The sequence below is a fragment of the Haliaeetus albicilla genome, chromosome 4 (genome assembly GCF_947461875.1).
Source record: "Haliaeetus albicilla chromosome 4, bHalAlb1.1, whole genome shotgun sequence".
In the NCBI taxonomy this organism is placed as follows: domain Eukaryota; kingdom Metazoa; phylum Chordata; class Aves; order Accipitriformes; family Accipitridae; genus Haliaeetus; species Haliaeetus albicilla.
In genome coordinates, this window is record NC_091486.1 from 51,659,187 (window position 1) to 51,684,421 (window position 25,235).

The 25,235-nt window shown below is 44.8% G+C and overlaps 1 protein-coding gene across 1 annotated transcript; it reads left to right on the forward strand.

Moving 5' to 3' along the window:
- The first annotated feature begins 6,353 nt into the window (after positions 1 to 6,353).
- TMEM88B (transmembrane protein 88B) lies at positions 6,354 to 12,885 on the forward strand. Its single transcript, XM_009922164.2, has 2 exons — positions 6,354 to 7,405; positions 11,353 to 12,885. The coding sequence occupies exons 1-2, from the start codon at positions 7,136 to 7,138 to the stop codon at positions 11,620 to 11,622; spliced, it is 540 nt and encodes a 179-aa protein (XP_009920466.1). The 5' UTR covers positions 6,354 to 7,135; the 3' UTR covers positions 11,623 to 12,885.
- The last annotated feature ends 12,350 nt before the right edge of the window (positions 12,886 to 25,235 follow it).

Here is a 25,235-nt window from a genome sequence, read left to right on the forward strand (position 1 = left end):
GCTATATTGCTAGCAGCGCTCAAACTGGCAAAGCTAAAGCAGTGTGAAAAGTTTTTGAGTTGTTTTCAGTGATTGGAAGAATTCCGTACTGGGCAGCTTGTTTTACAGTATCCTTCTGTGTGTAAGAGATTGAGAGATGTAAACCGAAAATTTCTGAACTGTAACAAACCACAAGATGGTGCTGTCATTATAGACAGACGAAAAATTATTTCTTCGCAGCAGAGGTCTCTGCTGTCAGAGAAGAGGAATAATGAATTTGTCTGATCATCTTCAATCATTACCAGTTTCAGCATCTCAAAGCAATGATGCTCCTGTTAGAAATTGCTCCAGTTAGTCATTATTATTTTCTGCCCAATTCATACCCAGAGTATAATCCAGGGTCAGGCTGCCACCGGCTGCCAGTTGGGCTTTTGGGGTTTTCCATTAGGAAGCTGTGGTAAAAGAATGTATCCAAGCTGCCTTATACAGATAAAAGTGTTATTGAAGAGTTAAGCATTATTTATAACTTCTCTAGCAATATTAGTACTATCAGCACTCACAAATACCTAATATCTGCCTGTATTAGTATTGTTTTTATGCTTCTCACTGTTGTTAGATTTCATATAAACGAGTATTATTCTAAAATGAATATTATTCTAAAAGGTGTTGATGATGAAATTTAATTTTATTTTAATTTTGGCACACAGTTTATTTTTATACTGATACTTGCAGACAAAACCTAGGTTTTTGAAAATTTTAAAATGTAAAAGCTGTGTGGAAGAGAAAGGAATGCAGACTTAATATTTTATTGTATCAACAAATATCAAGCTGTTTCATTTTCCTTTTTCTATCCCTCCTCCTAACTGAAGCATGTATCTTTAAGATGGAACAGTCACACAAATCAGCAGGAAGCCTGTAAGACTGGTGGAACTTGTTATGAACATTATGAAACAGATCATACTGGATCTGAAAAGCATAAGAATATGAGAAAATGCTTAAAAAGAATGTAAGTGGTAAAAAATTTCTCAGGTCCATACGACTCCATCAGCCTGGCTATTCTAAGCTGTTTTCAGTAGCAGAATTATTGATGGTTTCATTTGGGTTTTTGTTTGTTTGTTTGTTTGTTTGTTTGTTTGTTTTAATGGGAGCTTAGTGTTGAAGAATGATTTTTGTATGGGAAAGCACAGATGCGGGGAAGGAGGTGTCATCTACATGTTTCAACATGGGGTTCGGGTTGTTCTGTGCCCTTCAAGGTCTGAGAATCAGGCACACACACTTAGAAAATTCTCAGGATTGGCTTTATCTGCACCAGGCTTGTGTAGGTTAAATGCCAGCACAGAAATTCAGTCCATAGGTGATCCTTCTGTAAGGCTCTGGTAGAAATGCAATTCGATGTGAGGAAAAAATTACAGAATGGCAAGCTGGATAGACCAGCCAAACCCTGCTATTTATGGAACTGTAGTAGCTCTGTGGTGCCCCAACACAACACAACTGAAGTGATTTTTGGGTGGAATTTTTAGTTGCCCAGCACCGAGTTCGCAATCTTTCCATGGTTTAAGCCTAACCTTGATTCTACCTCCTATAGTTTGGGGGGTGGGGTGGTGGTGCATATCTTATCCTTTCTCCACTTAGAAGGCATAAGTCAAGCTTGAAAAATGTTACATATTTAAATCAGCGGTTGTTAGACAGGCATAGTAAATGAGACTCTTTAGTAGCCTCCATGCCATTTGTCACATTTATTACATCCAACGCCATCTGGTTTCCTGCACAGATTTGGGGCTTTATTAACACTGTGGCTGGCCTATGCAACCACTGAAAGCAGGATGGATTCAATAGTTATTTCCCTCTGGATGTCTGGATAGATCTGTGAAGAGATTTCACACTTTGCAGCTTGAGAGAAGGCTGCTACCCTACCTTGTCCCCTAGGAGCCATTCGGCCTGAGAGTGCAGTGGAGGAATTGGGTGGAACAAGATGAAAATGGACTTTTCATACTCTGGTGACTCTTTTAAAGGTTGTTTCTCTCTGTATTTTTTAATCTTTCTCTCTCTGATGCATTTATTACTAAAAAAATGTCATAGTTCTTTCACCCTCTCCCAGGAAAGTGGCTGTCCAAACAGAGCTGGTCCTGGGGTTTACAGTCTTGTTAAAATCAAAATTGATCTGTCAGCTGAAGGGCTTTTGAAATCAATTTTAAACGTTTGGATTAGTTAGTACACCTTTCAGAAATATTTCAATGTTTGACACTCAAAAATGGAAAAGTAGAGGAACGTCTTCGTATTTGGGAGACAGTTGTCTATTGTTTTTTGACTTACAATGCAGAGCTGTGGTAAATGAATTTATAATCAGTTTAAAGAAGTAATTTTCAGTTTGAAAAACAAGGGAAACTGTTATTCTCGGTGATGAGAGTGTGCAGTACACCGTGGTACCCAAGATGTTCTTTAGCACTCCAGCTAGGTGGGGTAACCAAACACAAGAATAACCTTTCAGTGGAAGGAAATAAATAGGATTCCTCAGGGCAGTATTCCACAGTGAAATTCAGCTTATGCTATGGTTCCTTGCACCCCTTCTACTCAGTTCTGTGCTTCTGGTCTCACTTCTCTCCAGTGAGGCAGGCTGAGATTGTCCAGGCCTCCCTTTTGTGGCTGGGAAACTGGTGGGCTGGCTGTGGACAAAGAGCTTAGTGCTTTGGTCAGTCCAGTACCAGAAACTCTTGGTGCCTGCTGCCCAAAGGAGAGTAATTGCTTTCTGGACTTCACACTTCTTTTCCCTACCCTGCTCCTTCAAGGGCAGCTGAGTTCAAAACAGACAGATGTTGACTTTAATCCGTGCTACAAATTAATGTTTTCTCTTATTTACCAATATATTCCTTCTGGAACAAATCAGGATACAGGCTACTGGCAGTGCTGTCAGTCTCAGAGTCTATTTTTAACCTTCTTCCCCTCTCTTGGCACATCAACAGGGTTTTTTCCTCCACCGTGAGAGAACTCAGCAGAAGGAATAAATAATAACAACCAAACCAGATTAATTAAATTCAGTGTCACCTTCAGTGCTAAAGTTGGAGGAAATAAAATTACTTGAGAGAAATCTACTTTAAAACATCAGCACCAGTCCCTGGTGCGGAACAGTGCAGCTTCCCTCTGCTTTGGGTGGAGAACGGGTCTCTAGCTCCTGAGTGAGGGTAACTCCTTCCCCTATTGCTCCTGGGGGCTGAGAGGCTTTTCCCTCCAGTCAGGAAACATCAAACCATAAAGCCTACCCAGTCCAACCAAACCCCACTGTAGCCAGGGGAATAGCCACCGTTTATCCATTTGGGATGAATGTCAGGTGAAACTAACAGCCCTCACTCAAAACAGAGGCAAAATACAGGGCATGAGAGGCAAAGCGATTTTCCTCGCTATTGTCTGGCTGCTGTGTCTAGCAGAGATGCAGAAGACATTCCAAAGAAAATGTGCTTCAGGGAAGAAGTGAGAAAGGCACAGCTGGAGAAAGCCCTAAGAGCAGGGCTTCCAGAGAATCCTTTTGGGCAGAGTGCTTGCTAGAAAGGGACTAGCCTTCTGTGCAAAAAAATACCTCCTGTTATTTGTTCCCTGTCATATTTAAGAAAAAAATTACTCTTGTGCCACTTAGTAAATAAACAGGATTATATTGGAGATACTGGCTCCCACTTTTATTTTCTCCTTCCTGAAACATCACGAAGAATTTTGCATAAATAATAAACCTTTCATCATTGTTGCCACAGTTTGGTCTGAAAAGATCTTTTCCCAACTCAAAGCTGGGATGGCGAGAGAGCTGCAGCTCAGAAACTATCTAAGAGCCTGAAGAATGAAGTGTGTGCCCGTGGATGTGAACACCCTTGATTCGCGTACACAATTATCTCCACGGCAAAGCCATTAATTCTGAGAACTGCGGAATACTACCCTGGCTTTGTAACTTTCCTAGGCTCTTAAGCAGATCACTGCACTGTAATAAGATATTGACATATCTCTTCCCACACCTCCATGTGCCTTCCAGCTCTATAGCCTGGTTCCCCAGGGAGCTGGCTGCCAATAGTGGTGATAGGTGAGTTTCCAGCAAATTAACAGAAAACTTTTCATTAGTTCATCTGTTTTGGTTCTTAAAAGGAGATGGGATCCAAGGGCTGAGGAAGAGATGGGGTGTTAGTGCCCCTGGGGGAACAGCCTTTCTGCCTGAGCTGTTGGTGTAGGTGTACCTGTTTCTGGGGCTAGCTGGGTTACAGCCGAGGCTGGTTGTGGACCTTGTTCTGGACTCTGACCCTTACACTGACTTCCCAGGTTGGCCTTGGACCTGTCTTATAATTGTAAGTGTGCCTGAAGATGTGGACTCTTAGCTGAACCTGACTGCCATCTCCGAGTCTACTGTTTTCACCTTGGTTGGGTACTGTGGGAGGGAGCCTATTCCCTCTATTTCTTAGGGAGCAGCAAGAACTTAATTATTGCTGAGCTTCCAGCAGCATCTTGTGGCTGAAACTTTCTATCTTTCTGATGGGCTTTGAGATCTGTCAATGGAAAACACAGAACAAAGTGCACCACGTAGTTATGAGTAATTTCTGCTGTTAGTGAGAATGATACATCTGACTTGTGATCTAGTACAGATTAGCCAGATGAATTTTTACTGCTGGGTGCTGATAGAGCTGAAGTTTGTGACACCCTTTTGGATGCCTAAGAGGCTCTACAAGAAGAGCTATGGGGGGAAAAAAAAAAGAAGTGGCAAGTGTGGATCAACTGATAATTTTCATAGCTGGGGAACTGCATAACAAGTATGGACATTGTTGAGCTGTTTAAGAACTACTTATTTGTTTCAAAGACTTCCTTCTCACCGGTATCACCCATTATACCTTTGAAACCTGTATTCTCACACAGCTCTTCAACTCACTTCAATTTTAAAGCCTCTGTTTTGATATTGATTACATGTGGCAGATTGCAAATAGCCTCAATTTGTGTCGCTGCTTGCTTTCTACAAGTAGTGTGTAACACTCTTCCCGGGTACTTTAAGTGGCAAGAGGACAGAGTCTGTTCAATTATATTTTATTTCAATTAGAAGGCAATCCTTCTGGCTACATGGGCCTGTATCTTTGCAGGGTGATACTCTACTTTCTGCAGTCAGGAAAAAACTCATACGACACATGTGTGCCTCCTAATTGAAATAGTGGCCTGTGACTTGGAAATCTGCATCCAAATTTTAGCTTTGAAAGAAGCTTGGGCAACCCTTTTAACTTTTCGTATGCCTGTTCCCTGTTTCTAAAGCTTGCACAATAAAATATTGTGCTGTGCACTTAGTCAACATCTATTGAGTGCCTGGCACAATGGAGCCTAACTTTGATTAAAAGCAATACCAGAAATCAGTAACAGTCTGCTTCACCCATGAGTGATGAATATCGAGCCTGGATATTGCATTTGTGTTGCTCTCATCACCTTCTCCTAGTGGCATGGCTTTGTCAGAGGCTGTTGTTAAGCCGTGGTATGTTTGGGATGCAGCTGCCCAGAGGTCTGCTAGCCCTAATTTATCATCTGGTGGAGCTCTTCTGATGGGCCACCGGTAAATGCTTCATGAGCAGGTCTGTCTGAGTCCTTGGAGAAAACTGTCTTAGCTTTAATTCTGCTGTGCATATTGCTACAGCCAGTCAGTAAATAAGTAAGGCAGACAAACATACCGAAACACCCAATAATGGCAGGGGGATGGGCACCCGAAATGTGCAATTTTTAATAAAAGTGTTTAATGAAGGAAAGCTAGCACTCGACTGTATTATTAAATCATTTTACATTTAGCATTGTGTGAGCCTTGTTTTTTCTGATAACCTTTTTCTAGGGCAGAAAAGCATCAAGTGGAACACAGGAGTCCTGAATTCTTTCCCTGACTTGTGCCATAGACAAGCTGTTCCTCCTGGTAAGACCTATGCTACCTCGGTTTCCTCTGGCTTTAAGGAAGTTTTCTCCCTCCTGCAGTACTATGATCATGCATATATGAGTGTATCTAAAAGGCTACATAAATGTGCAGATATCACTGAAATTCTTGAATAATATTGATCATAGGAGGCAGGTGAAATAATTGATAATTGCTGTGCCTTCACTACAAGAATATCAATATGCTCTGCAAACAATAACAGTGATGACTGCAGAGAACAGAAAATTTCTGAGGTATATAGTGACTATTACCAATTTCTCTAAGGTTTTTTAATCTAGAGAGAAATTGTAGAAAATTAATCAGGGGCATAATAATTAAAACTGAAGAGGGACCATCTTGACCTGGGAATGTATGGTTCGAGTGTGACTCTTGGATGCTGCGTGCTAAATCACTTCAATAGTGAGACAGCTAGATGTAAAGGATTGGCTAGCACAGAAAGCAGCTTCAGAATCTACTCTGTAAACACAGCAGTGTTGCAAAGCTCTGAGTGCCAGCTCAGAGAGGAAGACACTGCTTGTATTTGAGTGCCTGTGACTGCAGGCAGCTGAGAGCGGTGAAACCACACGCTGCTCCAGTCTTGGCTTCCAGCTCTGCAAGGTGTGGGCAAGGACTCCAGCAAGGCAGAGAGTGGAGAAACTGCTGCTGTTCATTATCTTTACCGGTCACCTCATTTGGATGAGAGTTGAGTAGGAGTATTTGCTTGGGTACAGGGTGAAGAGCATGGAAAGATGATCTGAAGTCAAGGAACTGTCTGAAAGTGCCTAAGCCTGATATTCTTAGCGAACAGCAGTGCTCAAAGGCGGAGGAGGATACTAAAGCTAGGCACTCTCTGGAACCGAGCAGCCTATCAAAGCTAAGACAGCAACTGTTTGGGACCTCTTGGCATCACAATCTTAGGAAGAACAGCAACAAATTCAGGAGTACTATGGATTCAAAAGCAAAATAATAGCTGTTGCCAAACTTCCAGCAGCCACATCTACTTTGAAACTGAGGTTGGGACACTGATGGAAAACATTCTGAAAGAAAACAACCTGTGCTGGCCAGGTCCTGGGAAAGCAGGTGGCCAAAAGAGGTCTTTCCTTCTTTGCTCCATTATGATCTCTGGTTAAGTGTTCTTGTCCACGTGTGGAAGAAGCAGGAAGAGCCTCTGCAAATTACTTCCCAGGTCTGTTGCCAAAAGCAAAGAAACCATTTTGGATAAGAGCGTGGGTTGATTAACAATCTTCTTGAAGAATGTCTGGCCAGGACGCTGAGGACTTTGGAGGAGAAAACCTCTCAGACAAGTCTCGGATGATTGCTACCCTCCCGCCATATGACATGGATGACCAGCTCCTTCCCAGGGAGCCACGGAGTGCCTGGTGCTGCTTGGCATGGACCCTGGTGGTAGTCACCATGAACTCCCTGGTCTTTTTAATGAATTTGATCCTGATGTTCGTTATCTTCACCATTGTGCTACTTCCTACCATTGTGGTGGTTTACTTTGGCTTCCAGTGCCACTCTCGGGTAAGTAAGCCTTGCTCCATTTGGCTGCTAACAGCCACCTCTAAGGCAGGGCCATCTATAAGGGTTTTGTTTTAGCCCATGGGGAACAGTGGCTGTAAAGACAAGGCTAGGCTCCCCGAGCTTTGGCTTTGTTTTCATAAAGGGTGTGTACGCGTATAGATTTTTTTTTCATAAGGGCAGGGTATGTGCATAGACTGGGCTGACAAGAACAGGTTTATGGCGGTTCATGCTGACCTGAAGTTTCTTGGTTGTACAAGGGAGCGGCCTCTCCTGCTTGGTGCCTGTGGCACAGCTGTAAGCAAGGCTGGCATGTGCATTTGTCTAGGGAAGTACAGGTTTTATGGTTTCTGGACTAATTGTCTTAAAGTAGTTGCTTGGCACCTATAGATTCAGTGTCAGTAAGTTAGCACAGAAAGGCTTTTGTTGGAGAGGCAGGGAGAACACTGACAGCAGCTGCCTGTGACTGCCGAGCTCCTCGGGGACTGAGATGGCACGGGACCCCTTGGTCCTGATCCCCTGTGCACTCCACTTTGTACACTTGTTTAAGTGTGAAGTGATCAGAGATAAATCTACGGCATTTCACAGCAAGCTCGCATGAGATGCCGGTCTTGTGGGCACACCTGAATGCTGGCAGGAAGGAGCAAGATACATTTTCACCCCTCCTTTCTTCCAGTATTGTGGGAAATAGAAGCTTGACTGGGCAATAAAGTTTATTCCCGCGAAAATAACAAGCAGCTGTGACAGGTCAGGTGAATACACTCCCTGGCTTGACAGAGTTGCTGTTTGCATTTTAACGTCACAACATTTCTCTCTTTTCTGTGACCTCTGTTACTGAGAGCTGCCAACCTGAACTCCTCTGTAATTCGCACAAGCCCTACATGGGTTCTGACAGGGTTTGTTACTTTCCATTTAAGTAAGCCCTCTACAGTGTTTGTCATATTTGATCTGCCTAATGGCTAATTATAGAACTAGTAAAGTCTAACAGAATATATAATCCCCTTCTTACACCAGTCTAACATTCATGTGTTTTCCCAAATGTGCTGTACAGTTTCTCACACCAACAAATGAGCCTACTTTTGTCAGTAAGGGCTCTGGCTGTGTACATGTCTGTTCCAGTTGGTTGTTGTCCTCTGGATTTCATTATTTCATTACTTATAAACTTCTTCTTGGTATATTTCTATAAATATCTTCAGAATCACTTGACTAAGCGTGCATGTGAAAAAGCAGTTCTCCTGTTTTCCTCACAGGCAGTAACTGTTAGACCAGCTCAATATGACTTCTTTTGCTCATTATCCTAAGTTAGAAGAGCTCTTTTACTTCCTACTTTGGGGAAAAACCCCACACACTGTAGTACCTTCTCCCAGCAGGAAGAATTGACTCAAAATATAGATGCTATTCATCTCCCCATTCCACAGAATCTGAACTAAAGGGAAGATTATTTAAATGTTCTCAAACTGATGTATTTACCTGAGAAATATTGAAAGAAGAAAGCTTTTCCCCTTCCTTTTACTGAAATCTGTGCATCCTAGCTAATCACCCACATCCTTGGGACCTCTGTCTGAGCGAGCAGATCCTAGTGTGGGTGCTAGGAAAGGATCCAACCATGCAGCAGGGCTCAGCCATTTGCCCAGTTTAATCCAGTAAGGCTCTGCTGACTTCTGTGGAGCTGTGTGTGGATATACCTGTGGAGATCTCGCTCCACAGTGAAGCAGGAGACACCTTCTCTGCCTAGCTGAAGTGTAAAATCACATTTCCCAGATGTGTAAAATGTCACTCAGCTCTGGGAGAACAGCTTCTTTGGCAGCACTTCTAGTGCCCGTGATTTATTCTCAGGAGCTGTGTGTGTGGTAAAGGTGCTCATTCTGTAGGTGGAATCTTAGTTTGCTCACTTGAGGCCTCTAAACCCTGGGACACGACAGCATGCTAAGACATACTGTTGGCTGCAAACATTTATAGCTTTGGGGGATGTGCTGTAACTTTCCAATACAGCCATTGCACTGTATTTTTCAGCTGACATCCTAGCAACACGAGTTGTCAGCCCACAGCTCCCTGTCTCAAAGCTCCCTGACAAAGGGCCTGTGCTGTTATTGTTTTCTCAGTACTGATGTATTTGCTGGTCTGAGAAGTTTGGCTTTGATTTTTTATTGCCCTGAAATTACAACAACTCATAGCTGCTGTTACTGAAAAGCTGTTTGTGATCTTACAAACTAATGAACAGGGAGACATCTGTCATGGTAATTGTTTTGTAGAACAGGGCAGACGCAAGTGCTGCTGCTAGTTGGAGCGAAGCATAATTCATAGAGAAATCATGTACCTCTGGGTCAGGCAATTCCCACTGTGGCTCTGACACCTTCTGGAAGTGTTTGACTATGGGATGCAAATGTATGTGATGCCCAACAGAGTAAAGTTGGAAGCTCTGGAGACCCTACAGAGAGCAAAAGTGGCTCAGAGGGGTCCTGATCTACCTGAATAGTCATGCAACCCTTCTTCATTGTGGGTTGCGACACTTTCCTTTACAGACCATGGCTGTTAGGATTTTCACATACAAAAGGGCAGGTGAGTAGAATGACTTTTGTTTTATTGAAGAGTACGTCTTCACAAGAAATAACCTAATAAATTCTCCCTGGGAAAAAGTGCAGTGTGAGCCATTGCCTTGGTAAAATGGCTGGTCTGTCTCCATAAGTGCAGTGTGGATGCAGATTCTGTAAGACATGAGGCTTTTTAGGGTAGGTTTAAGAGGAGATTGCCTGTAAAGCCCTTAAATCAATTTTTCCTATGATCTGAAACTGGTCCTTGAAAGTCATAAATAGGGACTTCAAATGGGAAATAATATGAGGACCGCCTCCCAGAATTACCTCTTCCAGCTTCACTATGCTTGACCCTCATCTTGGCAAGTTCTGCTTTGCACACACACTGCTCTCCAGTTGAAGGCTTTGAGCACATGCAAAAGTTTTTTCGAGCACAGCCAAGTACATTAGAACTGAAAGCAACTGTGTTGCTGTTAGCTGCATGGAGCCTTTTAACACAGACTTTAATAGGCATAGAAAGGGATTGTGGCAGTATGGCTTGTAAAGAGCAGTCTTTTCTCTGGGCTACTGTTTTTCAATGCCTTCCTAGTAGCCAGAGGCCGATTTCTGCACTGCAGATCCATTAGGCGGATTTTTTTATTTTTTTTTTTAAAGTATGATGGGTTGTGTTTCTTGTACTGCTGAAAGAATATGGCAGAAGGAAAGGAAGCTAGGGGACATGGGGATTGCCTGTAGCATTTCTTAATGCAGAACAACTGAGTGGCTTGACTGGGATCTCCTGCTGCCAGGATGAAAGGAGTGCTTTAAATACCATTCAGCAAGGATGGGTTAGTGTGCTGGATGCTTTGCAGCAACGTGGGGTGAATGGGCTTTCCTGGCAGATTTTGCAGTACAAAGAGGTGCTAGGAGGTAGAAATGAGCACAGCATGTACACAGAAGACAGAACACAAACGGGTCTGTTCCAGGGCAGGAGTCTGGAGAGTCTCCAGCCAGCGGGTAGCTATGGAATGACCAATGTCTGTCTGCAGAATCTAACATCTTCCTGTATTTTTATTTACTTTGTTATAATTTCCAGTATGTTGTGCCACCCACATGGCTGTAGCAGCAGGAGTCCTCTTTATTTGGTTTCTGCCTATCAAATGCTAAGCTGTGCTATTCTGATGATTTAATAAAGATTAGCGTTTCCTGCTTCAGGATCAGTGTGCAGTGCTCTTGTGTCACAGTGATGCTGGAATAATTGAAAGCTTGATTAAAATGTGTTGTCGGTCACACGGTGTAGCCTGAAGATTGCTGAGCTCAGCCTGGAGAGAGGGAAGAGGTGCGTCTTTCTCTGAAAGCACTAGAAACTCAAGGGTACTTTGGTCACCACTCCTATCCACCACCAGGTCTGTGACAAGCTCTGTCTCACTCTTTTCACAGGTGCTGCACTCAGCTGCCCGCTACTGCAAAAGCATGTTGGATGACAACAGCTCTTCTGCCCTCATTATCCTTGGCTTCGTCATCATGTCCCCTCTCATTGTGGTGGCCATGGCTATCTACTGCAGCCTGGCAAGGCGTCTCCGTCTCTTCATGTGCTTCCAGCCATACAGCAGGGCCGTGTACAAGGGGGTGAAGTGGCGCTGGTACGAGGAGGGAGGCCTGTGCAGGTGTGCCAAGGGCTGGAACACTCAAGTCAAGGCCTGGGTATGAGTTTCCAGCACCAGAAGACCTGCCCTAGCCAGCACCCTCTTCTCCCTGCCCTGTCCCTCCCCACCATCGCCTCCCAGAATCACCATCCTGAGGGCCCTGCAGATGAAGGCCGTGTAGTACCTAGATGTGAGAGGAAGAGAGATCCGTTAACGAGCCATCTCCTACAGCTTTGTAAGTGGGTAGGATTCTGCCCATGATGAGAGAAATACAGCAAACACAAGTCCTGGATGGTAAAGACAACGTTGAGCTCTGAAAAGAACAGGGACTCCTCCCAGTGCCTGTTGCATTAAGAGCCCAGCACTGTTTCCAGTCTTGACAGCATGTTCTGCCTCACATGGGACATAGAGTACATGTTTATAGGATTAAACAGTGGTGGGAGCGGCTGCTGACTTTGCTACCTGCCTCAGAGAGGTCTCTTTGGGAAAGGCAACCTTTGGTGAAACATCCAGCCAAGAGGAAGCAACTGTGGTTCTCCCAAGTGTTGGACTGCCAATGTTTCTAACCTCTTGCAAAGGTGTCTGTAGGTCACTGCCTTTGTGATTTTGGGGATCCAGCACTTTCCTACACGTCAGATATCCTTCCCCCGCTTAGCAATCCTTCTTTCCCATAGTCTATAGTAGTGCTTGTGCTCCTTTCACTGTTCCCGAGTCAGGTCACTGGGTTGGCTGTGGAAACAAATGCTGATCTTTGGGTCTCTTCCCTGACAGCTGCTGATCTGAAATATGCTTGTCTGGTAACGGCTGATGGTTATTAATCAGCAAATAGCTCCTTGTCCTTTATGCTGTGGTCAGGTGGTTTTGTCTGGGGCTAAATATGGCTCAGGTCCAGTTTTAGAATTCCTGGCAGGAGGAGGTGAAGAATCATGGTGGCTGCTGAGCACTACAAGTTCTCCCAGGTCTGGGCTAAGAGCTTAGACCTGTGAGGAACAGCGTATAATGTCTTGTTTTGAGGGTCAGAGATACCTAGATTTAGGGTTAGTGCTGCAGTTTGAGAGGAAAACTGGAAAGGGTCAAACTGACTGTTGAATGCTACAACTGAGTGAAAAGCACAGTGTATGTGAGATGGTATGGCAGGTAGGGAAAAGCATGGCAGCTTGATGCATGATTCTCTCCTTTTAAATCGCTGTGGGGCTCTAAAGTTCAGTTAGTGGGGTCTGTGTGCTACTGATCACTGCAAGCTGTGTACTCCCACTGGCTGTTTTTCCCCTGTCTCACATATATAACCATTTTGTGTTATGTATAAATAAAGATCGTGCCAAATCTCCACTGAGGGAGTTTTTCTCTGTTCCGCCTCAAAGCGCTGGCTGCATCAGTGATGCCCATTGTACCACAGCACATATCACTGGAAGTTAAAATGTAATTTCTGTTTTCTTTCTGAGGATTGATTTTTCATCTATGTAGCCTGCAGAGCCCTAGTCCCACCCAGAGTAATAACCAGTGGTGGCTACAGGTGAAAGTGAATTGAACTGGCAGGAAACACCCAGTGCATGGACAGTGGGACACTCGGTCCAGGCACCAAAACAGACAAGAACAACACAGGGACGGCTGGTCGTAAGCACGGTACTGTTGTTGGACACCTTGTGTTGAGAGACTAGAGCCATTTGTTTGGGCTTTGGCCATCACGTTGCCTTGTGATGGTCACAGTCTTAACTTTGGACTCAGGCAAGCAGGCATCTCTGTGCAGCTACTTGTGCGGCGAACAGATGGGCAGCAGCGCAATATATCTACTTTGCTGGCTCCATGTGTGTGTTCAACTGAGTCAGTCTGCCAGCCTTTATTGCTATTTATCCCATCCTGGCAGCTGCATTAAACCAAAGCCTCAACAAACCACCTCCACAATACTTCAGGTGCAACTGATCTGATATTTTTCACTCACAGTTCTAGGTGTTGCTTAATGTTTCTGTGTACCAAAGAGGAATGAACAAGATTGTTCCATCCCAGAACCTGAGTGGTTGAAGGAATATGGAGTTTGCATTTTAATGTTTTTCCATTGCTCCAGGATTTTGCAGGGTGAAAGTGCTAACTAAATTGTTGTGATGCCATTCAGGAGAGTAAGAATGCATTAGCATTTGCTCAGGCCTGTTATATGAGCATAATGGACTGCCTGACTTGAAAAGGGAAATAAAAGTGCAGCAAGTAATTGGTTTGAGCTTCTTCCTTTAAGCTAGAGACTTCTGTCCTTCCATAACAGGATGTCTATTCTGAAGCTCCAGGCTTTAATGATTACTGTTACATCTTTGGATTCTTTGAAGCAGTAAGAAGAAGAAGTTTCTTTTCTGTAAATACTTTGAAGCTGACAGATGAAGTGGATGGCAAAGGCGGTACTTCTACATTCCCACTTCACTGTGGGACACAGACAGCAGTGGATTGGCTGATTGTCTCCTAGCAAAAACAACATAAAACACGATGAGGGTGACACATGCCTCTGTATGGCTTCCATGCAGACTACTGTATACAGTGTTTACAAATACCACCCTCTAAAAGGTCCCCGAAACACTACATTTTCTGTTTCTGCTTGCCCTTTGTTAAAACTAAAGATCCGGGCTCAAATAAACATTGCTGACTTTCCTGTGTCCTGGAGATCATCTGATAGATGTGCCCTCATCTGCCTGGGACCACCTTCTGCTGTGATTTCTCCCCTGGGGCAACAGGAGTGGGTTTGCTCTAACCTGTTCCAAAAGGTGCTTTGGCAGCAGGTTGCAGTGCATTTGCATCCGTGCAGTGACAAAATCCTGAGGGATAGTGGTAGTCCCCCTTTGATCTGCTTGCAATATGGTGGGAGAGACACACACAGGAGAGAAAAATTTGGAGAAGGCATCAGCAAGCTGGTCTGCCCCAGGGCTAATAAAACAGTCCTCCTTCAACTAGTTCCTTTAATAAAGAGCCAGCTTAGGGTCGGGAGCACATGATCATCTCATGTTGTGCCTCAGCCCATGAGAAATGAAACATCTCTAAAAAAAAAAAAGAAATTGCAATTGATCATACTGCTGACTCTGTTCATTGCCATTCTTCCCTTTTGATGTGGCCTTCTGTTTCCTCCCTACACCTCTGCTGTTGGTCTCTGTCTCATCTTGAAGAGTTAAAAGGAAATAGTTGTAAATTTCTGACAGGACTGAGGAAAAAAGAGAAGTTCTGTTGCATGAAAAGGAAATACTGTGCTACAGGACAATAAGATTTTGCCTGGAGGCAATGTTTGCTGGCTGGGTACAGATATTTGATATGAACTGTTGTTCCTTTTGCTCACCTGTTGTTTAATCCAACTGCTTTTACAAGGAAAATATTCTTAAACTTAGCTATGGTGCAAGTATTGTAGTGAACCATTCCCATTGCTGCCTCTGCAGAAGAAATTAAGACTTATTGGCAACAGCCTTCTTAATAAAACAAGTATTGATTTAATTTGGTATTTTACTTTACAGAGAGTTTTAATAACAAAGGGGAAATGAATCTACCTAAAAGCACGCTTCTTCTCTGTAGCAGAACAAACTTCACGTCACACTGTACCTCAGGGGTGTCCTGGCAGTGCCGTAGCTCTTATGTGAAACTGGTTTGATCCTAAATTTCCTGTAGAGAGTACAGAGACATCCTTAATATCCTCAGCCTTGGATCAAATCCTGAGGGCAGCTGTGCTGGCCTGCTTTCTGCAGGGCTGATGTGCCAGGCAGGGACTGTGCCCACAGATGTTGGGGGGAAAGCGTGCTACCGAGCAATGCCTGCTTCTTCTAAACTCTTACAGACAGGGCTTTGTTCTGTGAGCTCCCGACCCAGTGCGGAGTTCAGAGCATAGCTCTGCTTAGCAAGATGCTGAAGGAAGACAGAAGGAAATGTATTTTAACTGGGTTTTTTAAAGTCCAACTATGTACAGATTTAATTTCCCTGGAACACCATCTCCATGATTCAAAGCCATGGCACTAACCTGGTACTGATGTACCTCAGAAGACACTAAAATATACTTCCACCCAACAAGACTTTGGTCGGGTACAGTGTTTATTTGTGCTTCCCTGCTCCTCTGTCATCACTGAACGGTCCATATCCAAAGCCGATGAAATCACTAGAAAGATGCCATGTCTCAGTGGGTGTTTAATCATTACTTAGTCCTTCACACTAGGGCTGGAAGCAGCTGTTCTGGCAAAGGGGAAAATAGAAGAAACACAGTTGCACAGCCACTTCTACGTCATGCCTGGGAACATGCAGTGGACCAGGTGCTAATGCAGAGCTGGACTCCTAAATCCACACCCACACAAAAAAATGTACACCAGGGGGAATCATGCAGCTGAGCAAAATATATGAGACGGCTCATATATTTTCACCTGTTTCTTGTTAATAATATGACTAAGGGGTTCATTAAGACTGCTCACGTGCCTCCCTTTCACCCTTCCAGGTGGCTTCTCCAACACAGAAAGGTATTCTTGGTTACCAGTATTTAGTATTTCATTTATTATTCCTTTCCTCTTAATTTGTTATCAGCTGCTCACACCGATCCTAAATGGCTTTGCTGCATAGTCAGCCAGAGCACCTAAGGACCAGCTTTCATCCACCTAGATGAGGTTTCAGAAGGAGTTCTGCAGCCCAGGCTCAACAGTCCAGGGCTCAGTTGCTATAGCAATACAGGTTTCTTCATCAGCCTGCACACGCGTCCATGTTTGCGAGCATTCCGGACTTTGAGTCAGGCTTCAAGGCAAACATCAGGCATTTAACTGCTGGGCAGCCCTTGGAAAATAGTATGGTAAAAATGAGCAGTGCTGTGAGCATGTATCATTGATTTTTAGGCAAAAGTGGTATTTGCAGCCAATACTGTGCAATAGCAGTGCTTTTAAAAGTAGATGCACCTACTATAATATTTTATCTGGCTTTGCACGAGAGAGGCCACGAGGCTGGAACGCTCTCATGCACACAACTGCAGGGACAGCAACCTCTCAGTGTGCTAGGAGAATGGGGAGGATGGTGGAGTTGCCTAGAAAGACCAGGAGCATTTTAAAGCACTAATTATACATATCTGTGAGTGGCACTGGGTTTCTCCTGGGGCTGAGAAGCAGACTCTTGAGGTCTGTTCCAGTCCTACTCATATGATTTTCATGTTCCCTTTCTTTTTTCTTTTTTTTGATCACGTCCGGTAAGAGACAACAAGGTTTCTGAATCAGCCATTGCTGAAGGGCACACAGCTCTCCTGCCCTGCCTTGCAGTGATTGAGTCATTCACTGTCCTTAGGACAAACCCTCCTCTTTGTTATAAGCATCAGCTCGAGAGTTCTTCTTTATCATCTGTGAGTATGACCCAGCCAGCCTGGTAAGACATGAAGAGCTCTTCAAGGCTATGAAAAATATCCAGAATGGCATGCTGAAAACATTACTCTGTGCTTTGTGAAATGAACCAACTTTGCAGGAGCATTTAATTTCTGCAGTGTGAATTCCTAGGATAGAAAATAACCCAGAAAGAACTGAAAGTGCTGACAGTCGGTGCCAAGCAGGCAATTTACCTTGAGCCATAGCAGTATACATTCTTAGTGTAAATTATATGAGACAGCTTCTTTGAGCCAGATTTATGGAAGTAAAAGAGAAGTGCAATATAGCTACAAGGGAGGGAACGAGTCCTAGTTTGTAAAAGTTTCCTCCTCGCAAGGAAGTGCTGTTACAGCCTGTCCAACTTGACGACACTGAGCTTATTACCTCACCCCTCCACTTCCATGGGCAGACTTTGTCATGGGCCTCAGCATCACTGTGGATAAGTGTTTATGGAAACTTTATATGCAGATAATATATGGATTTAATATGACAGAAGCGAACACTAACAGGTTTCCACATGTGGCAAGAGGAAGAGCTTCTCTCAACATACAGCCCTATTAAGGAATTTCTCTGATTTGTACTGTGTGTAAGAGCTAGTGATGAATAAGCCCAGCTGCTCCTGAAATAAAGAACAAATTCTTCCCTTGCACAAGCATAGATCTGGCCTAGTGTTATTGAAATCAGTGGAAATACTCTAGATCTGCAGCGGGGTAAATGAGAGCACGCTTCAGCCCATGGGAATGCAGAACCTGTACAAAACACAGGGAAATTCTAAACCAGTGGAAACCAGGAACTGAATAACCGGTTCCCTGCCTCCCTGCATTTGCCAGTTGAAGCCTCTGAGTCCAGCAAAAATTCTAGCTGAAACATTTAAGCCATTTCCCAGTGCTTTCAGCTGGGTATTGGTCCTCTGATGCCTTCAGTTATTGGAGTACTCAGCTGGGGGCAGTGCAAATAAGAACCATCTGTCAAGCTGAACTGAAATCAGGAAGATCTTCTTTTAGAGCCAAGGACAACATAGCATTTATTGGAAGGATGCTAAATTCCTCCTTTGAGGGAGGTTAGCAGAAAGGAAGCTGGAACCTGCTGCACATACCATGAGAGGAAGTTTAACGCAAACCGTTAGATCCAAGGGTAAGGCTGAGTCAGACTGAAAACTGAGCATCCTACCTGCTCCCAAGGGATGCTCTGTCAGCACTGGGAGTGGTGCAGGCAGTGAGCCTGGTTGTGAGAATGATCCCAGTTACAGCCATGCAGCACGTAGTGAAGAGAAGGGACTGGGGCTCTGGGTTTCTTTTTGGGAGAGTTCCTCCACCACCCGGGGCACAGCAAGATGTGTTAAAAGGAACCAAATTCAATGTGAATTGTGAGCACTTACACTCGCAGGAGTTCTGGTTCTTCCTAAGAGTAAGAGTTACTAGTCTCTTGCAAAGTAGTCTTAGGAGATTGGCTATTGCTCTCAATCTCACCACAGGCAGTTTAATACTCCATGTGCTTAGTTTTCTGTGAATAACTCTCTAGGCAAATTTGGCAGGGATCTGCATGGCAATAAAATTCCAATGACATATGTACTGGACAATTTCTTTTGCTCTCTGCATTTGTGTTGCTGACTGCTTAATTGTAACTTGAATGTCTTTGGGAAAATTTCTGTTGTCCTCCTTCACCTCCCTTCTCTTTCACTGAGCTAACTAGTCACCGATGATTGTTTCCAGCCCTGCTGGAAAATTTGGTTAGAATGAATGGAAGCGATTAAAGAAAGAATAATCAGGGACTGCCTGCCAAGGGCTCCTTCACTCAGCTGATCTTCCTAGTACAGAAGTGCTGGCAGAATGGGTTGCAGACTGCAGCCCTGTCCTGGGAATACTCCCCTGGGACTTGACTGGGGTGCTAACTGTGAGAGCTGTTGTGCAAATGAAAGGGACAAAGGTGAGAATGAAAGTGGTGATTTAACCTGGATTTCTGGTACACCAATGCCTCCACCTACATCAAACTAGTCCTTCACAGCAAAAATGCCCACAGTTTTTCCCCACCCCAGGAAGTTCTGAATGGCAGAAGGAAACAGAGAAACTCTATAATTTTTCAAGTGTGTTGTGTAGCTTTGTTAAAATGCTAATACCAGTCTGAAGCCATCTGTCAAGCACGCATTGCCAAAGGGCTTGTTGTTTATGAGTTGCAGAAGAATGTGAAAATAAATAAACTTTATACAGAAAAAAAAAATCAATAGTAACACAGAAAGTCTGGAAGGGTACATCTGCTAGACATTGTAGACAGTACTTCCCAGGTCTCTTTGAGACCTAGAGACTGCAGTTTAGAAAAACCCTACCAATTACCATGACTCATCTCTATTCAGAGGTCTGCACGTTAAAAAGACAGACTGGAAAAGAAGTAGAAAAAAGAGGCTGTTGGAGTCTGTGATGACCAGAAATCAAGATTTCACTTTAAAACTGACAGACTAGAGAAAGAAAAGTACCTGGGCATCACCAACATATAAGTATTTCTGAAAAGCAAACCTTTTCTTTGGGGAGTTAAGTGCAAGCAAATATTGCCCCAAGAAACTCAGTGCCTTTGTTTCCCTCCTCAAGGAACAGCGTTAATAGCCAGGCTCCCAAGGTCCAGCCAGGCTGGGTGCAGACATTGCCAAGGACTATGGAGGTCCCTGCTGTGTTCTAGGATATTGCCTGGGCCCTCCATGCACTAGAAGTTGTCACCCATTTGAGTCCTCATGATATGTTAGTTCTTCATAAGAAATTTCAAGGGGGAAAAAAATCACTTTGTTTCTCAAGGAGGAAGAAGGGGAATTATTTTCAAGAAAGTCAGATTTATATCTGTTTATTCATCAGCTTATGTAGCTCTTGTGGATGGAGACGTTATGCACCATTAAGTGCTGTCTGGGACTTCCTAAAGGACGCTTCGCCTAGCAGCTTCAGATTAGCTACTCCGTTCTGTGCCACAAAACCTTCTGCTGAATATATGCAGCAATGCTCTAGAGGAGCGTGACCTGTGGTTTTGTGAGCTGCTACAGCAGATGCGGGGGCCGGGAGACAGGACTGGGGCAATCGGGACCATGGTGTTTCTTGGCTTCGCATCTGGTAGTGCATAGCTGGATTGGCCTCTGTTTTTTTGGTCCCACTTTAGCTGTCTGTCATCTTCCCGGACGGAATTTCCCCTAATTTCATATATTGTTTGCAAATGCATGATGTAGCTTGTTCTACGCCTGGAGGAGCAGCTCTTCTCTTGTCTGCCCAGGCCTCAAGATGGTGCTGTGGGGCTGAGGCTGGAACATGAGAGTGCCTTTTGGTCCATCCAGACCAGAGTTGAGACCTTCTGATTTGGGACAGCCGGTCCTGGACACTGTGCTGTTTCCTACCTGTGACTACAGCCGGCACCACAGATGCCAGGAAGGCAACACGCAATTGGCTTCATAGTCGTTTATGTCCAGACTGAGAACCCACAAAGCCATGGGATTTCGTGGAAGTGGCATTGAGCAGGCTGGATCAGAGTTTCAATTCAAGCCTTGGCTCAGCGTTGCTATCTTGCAGGCTCTCCTTCCAACCATGCACCTGGGCATTGATTTTGGGTTGAATCCCTTCTGACTAGGCAAGGCCATTTCTGGTTAACAGCATCTGTCACTGGAATTTTGGCCAGATCTGGTCCTGTTTAGCTGGTGAGGGCTGAAAAATGCAAAGGGGGAGGGAGTATATGATGGTATGATCCTGTGATCTATTGCTGGAAACTAGTGCCATTTCACAACAGAAAATTCAAGGGGATCAGTGTGTCCTGGCACAATGCACGCATTTTCTGTAACTGCCAGCAATCACCTCCCAAGCCAGTCATCATTGCTTTCCCTTTGACCTTAGCCTAACCACTTCCCGCAGCTGAATACGAAGTCGACTCTCACAGAGCTGAGCTGCTGATGGGAATATGCACCCTGCCTATCTGTGGCAGCAAGATTGTTAGGGGCTGCCATCATTGCCATGTGAAAGAGCAATGCAGAGGCAGGCTGGGCAATGGTCCCGGGTTTTGCGGTGGCATCCCAAGCAAAGGATCTACACCCCATTCTCCAGGCCCTGACTGGGGGCCTGCTCTCACTGGGAAAAATAGGGACATTTATCAGACCAACAAAAGAGCAGCTTTTCATGAAAAGAGCCATGAATTGTCCATGCTGGATGCTCAGCACTGCAAGGGTTGTTGCTGCTGCCACGGTTTTGCTTTGCATTTATCCTCTCTGCCAGCACATGAGTTCATGGAAATGCTGGCAGTGGGCAAGCAGGACAGGCTGCAGTGTGTGGGGACCAGACCATACTGTGGGTGGGTGCACTTGAATGCCAGAAGCAATTGAATCCCAGTCATCTTTTTCTAAGCCAGCTCCTCCCTAGCCACACAGAAAGAGGCACGAGTGACTGATTAACCAGGACCATGGAGGGGAGGACGAGGGACGCGCTCAGCATCTACGCTAGTCACACCAAATGAAGTGCAATCTAAAGCTGTGCTCCAGGAATGCCGGTTTGCTGGCAGCGCTGCCCAGGGGACCTGTCCTTGGATTCCTTCCCTGAACACAGGCCTAACTCCTGAGGCAACTGCAAGGAGGAGCAAAAGGATGTTTACTCAGGACGTTCCCTACATTCAGTAAAATGACTAAGAGCTACCGAAAGGGGCACTGCCCCTTAAAGGGCATCCTAACTTTGAGTTGTCTGCTGAGCTGTGCCAGCTGGTGAGCATTTAAGGAGTTGTACGCAGCTACCCAGCCAGCCAGCGTGCATTTTACAAAGGTGCTGGCTCTGTCTCTAACTCCGTGGCAGCAGGGACGTGGTGCTCAACAGGAAAGTTAATTCCTGCTGCTCACCTGAGAGCACTCTTCTGCTCCTGCCCTTCAGCAACAGGATTAATAAAGCACTGTGCTAAAATTAGTCTCTTGTCAACACTTTTTTATCTGCATGTCATCAAGCAGGAGGCTGCTGGAGTATGTTAAAGCTTTCATGAAATGTTGCAATCCCGATTACATTCTTTATGACTGTTCTGCCCATCTGTGCAGGCTGGCAGCTAAGGTGATGATCAGTGCAAGGGGATAATTGCAACTTCCCAGCCCCTACACCTATCTTGTCTCTCTCCAGTGAGTGTAAAGGAGTGAGAACCTGCCTAAGGAAAATGGTTTTAGATAACACAGTGAAAACTGCAAAGACAAAGCGACTGGCCTGGCTTGGGAACCAAAAGGGCAGGTGGCCAAGAGTGTGAAGGGAGCTGGCTCCGAGTCTCTTGTCTGCAGAAGAAAACATGGGAGTGCAGTTGGGTCTAGTGAGTGTCACTATGAAAGCAATCTGCACTTGGGATCTGATGTTCATGAAAGCCTTGCTGCTAGTGAGCCGCTTAGCAAATCCCTGGCATCTCCAGGGTGTGAGACTGAGCAGAATACAGTTAAAGGCTGTTGAGGATTTCCCATAGGCACAGACCAGTTGTGGTCCACCTTTAATACCATTGAAGGTAACTTTTTGGGGCAGACATTTGGCGAGGAGGAAGGGGAAAAGAGTTGTCCTTTTTCTTTTCCTGTGGTGTTTCAGCATATACTCGTCAGGCTCTGGAAACCTGGGGCTTTGACCAGATCTACTGGCACAAGTTATCTCACTGGATATTTAGCAGGGAGCTGAAAAGCCATTCTCAGCCCTCTTACATGCTGGAGATTGTTTTGACATCCTCTCTTTGGGGCTACTTTGTAAGACAGGACATCTCCGCATGAAGCAATTTGTTCCACTGTCAGCGCAACTGGTGGGCTCAGCATCATAAAGGCCAAGCAAACCATACTGGGAAGGACTGCTGGGTCAAACCAGAAGATACTGACGTGCTTCTGCCCTGTGAGACTCGGTGGGCAATCCTCCAGCAGGTATAAAGTAGACAGGACGTGCAGGGCTGGACCTGGTTTTCAATGGTTTGCGTGACCCTCAGGGAGAGATAAGGAGCAAGGCAAAAAAAATCCCAAACAAACTAGTGAGGAAAACAGTGGTGCTGTCTGGTTTGCTCCTCTGCTTTCAGTTGCTGCCAGTTGCACTTGCGCCTGCTTTCATTGTTTCCCAAGCACATAGTGTAGAGTGAAGGAAACCAAGCCCTAGACCCTAAACAGATGAGCAGAAGTAAAAATAGAAACTAGGGGAGCAGACTTCCTCCCCGACGTAAGCCTCTTGTTGCTGAAAGCCAAGAATATCTGCTTTGTTCCTGAAAAGTCCTCCTGACTCCTCACCAGCTTCTGCTCACTGATCCAGGCTGTTTTAGCACTGGTTGTGATGCTGAGGCTGGGGGTCTGCTTAGCACATTTTGGAAAGAGTTGCTGAGCCAGTGTTCCAGTGTAGACTGTTCATAACCCGTTCCCACAGACATTAGTAGAGTTACAGAAATGGTTATTGTCCAGTTTGAAGGACACTGTCCCTATCTTGAAATCTGGTGCCACGTGCATGAGCATTAAGCAGGGCTCCTCTGAGGCTGCGTATGTCACTCCTTTTGCGTGTGGATCTGTGTGTGGGGACGTACATGGAGGGAGAGGTATTCAAGCAGCATGACTAACTCTTCTGGATACGGTTTTGATATGACCCATTTGTTTAGCAGTAAAAAATACAGTGCCTGGTCTGCAAGAGTATTTTACAGCACATGCGAGAAGCGAAGGATTGTAAGAGCCCTGCATCATGGGGCACCCAGAGGAAAATTCCTCAAGGCCACTGCAGCTGGTCAGTGGCTGAGCTTAGAGGGAGTGGTGGTAAAAGTGAAGAAATGCTTGCCATGGAAAAGAACATGGGGGCCTAGTTCAGCCATTCCACATCAATCGCTTTAGAAAGTCCTCAGACTGCTGTGATCTAGCCTGTCCTCGAGGTCAGTGGTAGCAGGGAGAGTTTCTTTTTGGTTTCTATTTTAGCTGTGGTGACAGTGGTCCCATGTTGGCTACCAGCCCTTACATTGAGAGTCCCACCTTTTCAGCCATCCTGGATCCCTTAGCCTTCCTAAATCATCTGCAAAAGCTATGTCTGCTGCTGAGATGTAAACAGAGTCCTTCCACTCACACAGCACTCATATTTCAAAGAAACAAGTGTTAGCTGAGTCCAGCTGGAAAATAAACATCCTTATCTCTTGAAATGAGCTCAGCCATGCAGCACGTTCAGGGACTGGCTTTCCTGCTAAAGACTCAGGCTTTACCATAACAGTACATGGGAAGGGGAGAAAAGATCCAACCAGTTTTCCGCAAACTGCTTTTCGATAGCTCTTCTTTCTTCTTGGAGATGGCTTTCCTTTGTCACACTGCTTTTCCCCTCATGAGGTCTTGACCCATGGACAGGGAGGGTGGAATTGTATCAGCTTTTGGGGACAGATGCCTTTACAAAGACCACTTTTCTTGCAGGCACCAGCTGCACTTCACACTGCTGTGGGACATGGAGTTGCCATTTAATTCGCTGTTGGTTCCTGGCTCCATCTGAGCCAAATGCACCAGGCAAACACTCTGGTTGTGATATTCTGGCATCTGCTTTCTAGCCACAACTGGACTCCAGATACTTAGAAATCTGGAGGAAAAAAAAGAAGCATAGAGAGGAAATCAATCAGTCAGACTTCAGACCACAAGAGGTTTTTAGTTCAGGTTACAGGGAAAGAGTTCATTCAGCCTTCTGATTTACTTCTTATTAAAAATGCAATACTCCATATCCTACATAAATAGAGTGAGCAGGGGTAAGACAGAAAACACTTTTGCCTTGTTGCAATTAAGGATGTCATGCAGCTGAATAAGGGTGTGGATAACTTTTGTTATTTTTCTAGTTTGTTCTCAGTAGCTAGGCATGGCTCTGTGCCTGCCTGTCTCCATGGGCTAGACCATTCCTGTTAGCACTTGGCAAATCAGGTTTCCTTGGGATTTGCAAAGGTACTGTGGGTGGAACTCACCTCAACTCCTTGGCTTCTCTGATCAAGGGCCTTTTGTTCATGGGGCTTTTGGGGGCTTGCCTTGATCGTTTAACTTCTTGTTGCTCCTTGCCATCGTTTTAGCCACACAAATGTAGCCAAAGGGTGCGATGCACCTTCGGGGTTGTCTCATCAAGATAGCAGTGATCGAGAACAGGGGGTTTTGTTACACATAAGCTGGAAAAATACAGTTTGAGATTTCTTGGAGTACAAATGTTGTAGCAGCAGAATTCCCTCATTTCCACCAGAAAGGGTACTTTGGATAATGGTTGTCAATGATGGAAAGTTAACCCTCATCCCAGCATAGCTGCCAGCTTTTCAATACAGGGGTTTGATGCAAAAAGGGAATTATATACATTGTATCTGTGGGCTTAAATAAAGGTCAAATCCCAAGGCAACAGTATTGGAG

What these genes read in the sequence shown, in the direction of transcription:
- TMEM88B (XM_009922164.2), top strand. Translation starts at nt 7,136, where the DNA reads ATGTCTGGCCAGGACGCTGAGGACTTTGGAGGAGAAAACCTCTCAGAC. An exon ending in GCTTCCAGTGCCACTCTCGG is followed by an intron (nt 7,406 to 11,352) that starts GTAAGTAAGCCT and finishes CTCTTTTCACAG; the next exon opens with GTGCTGCACTCAGCTGCCCG.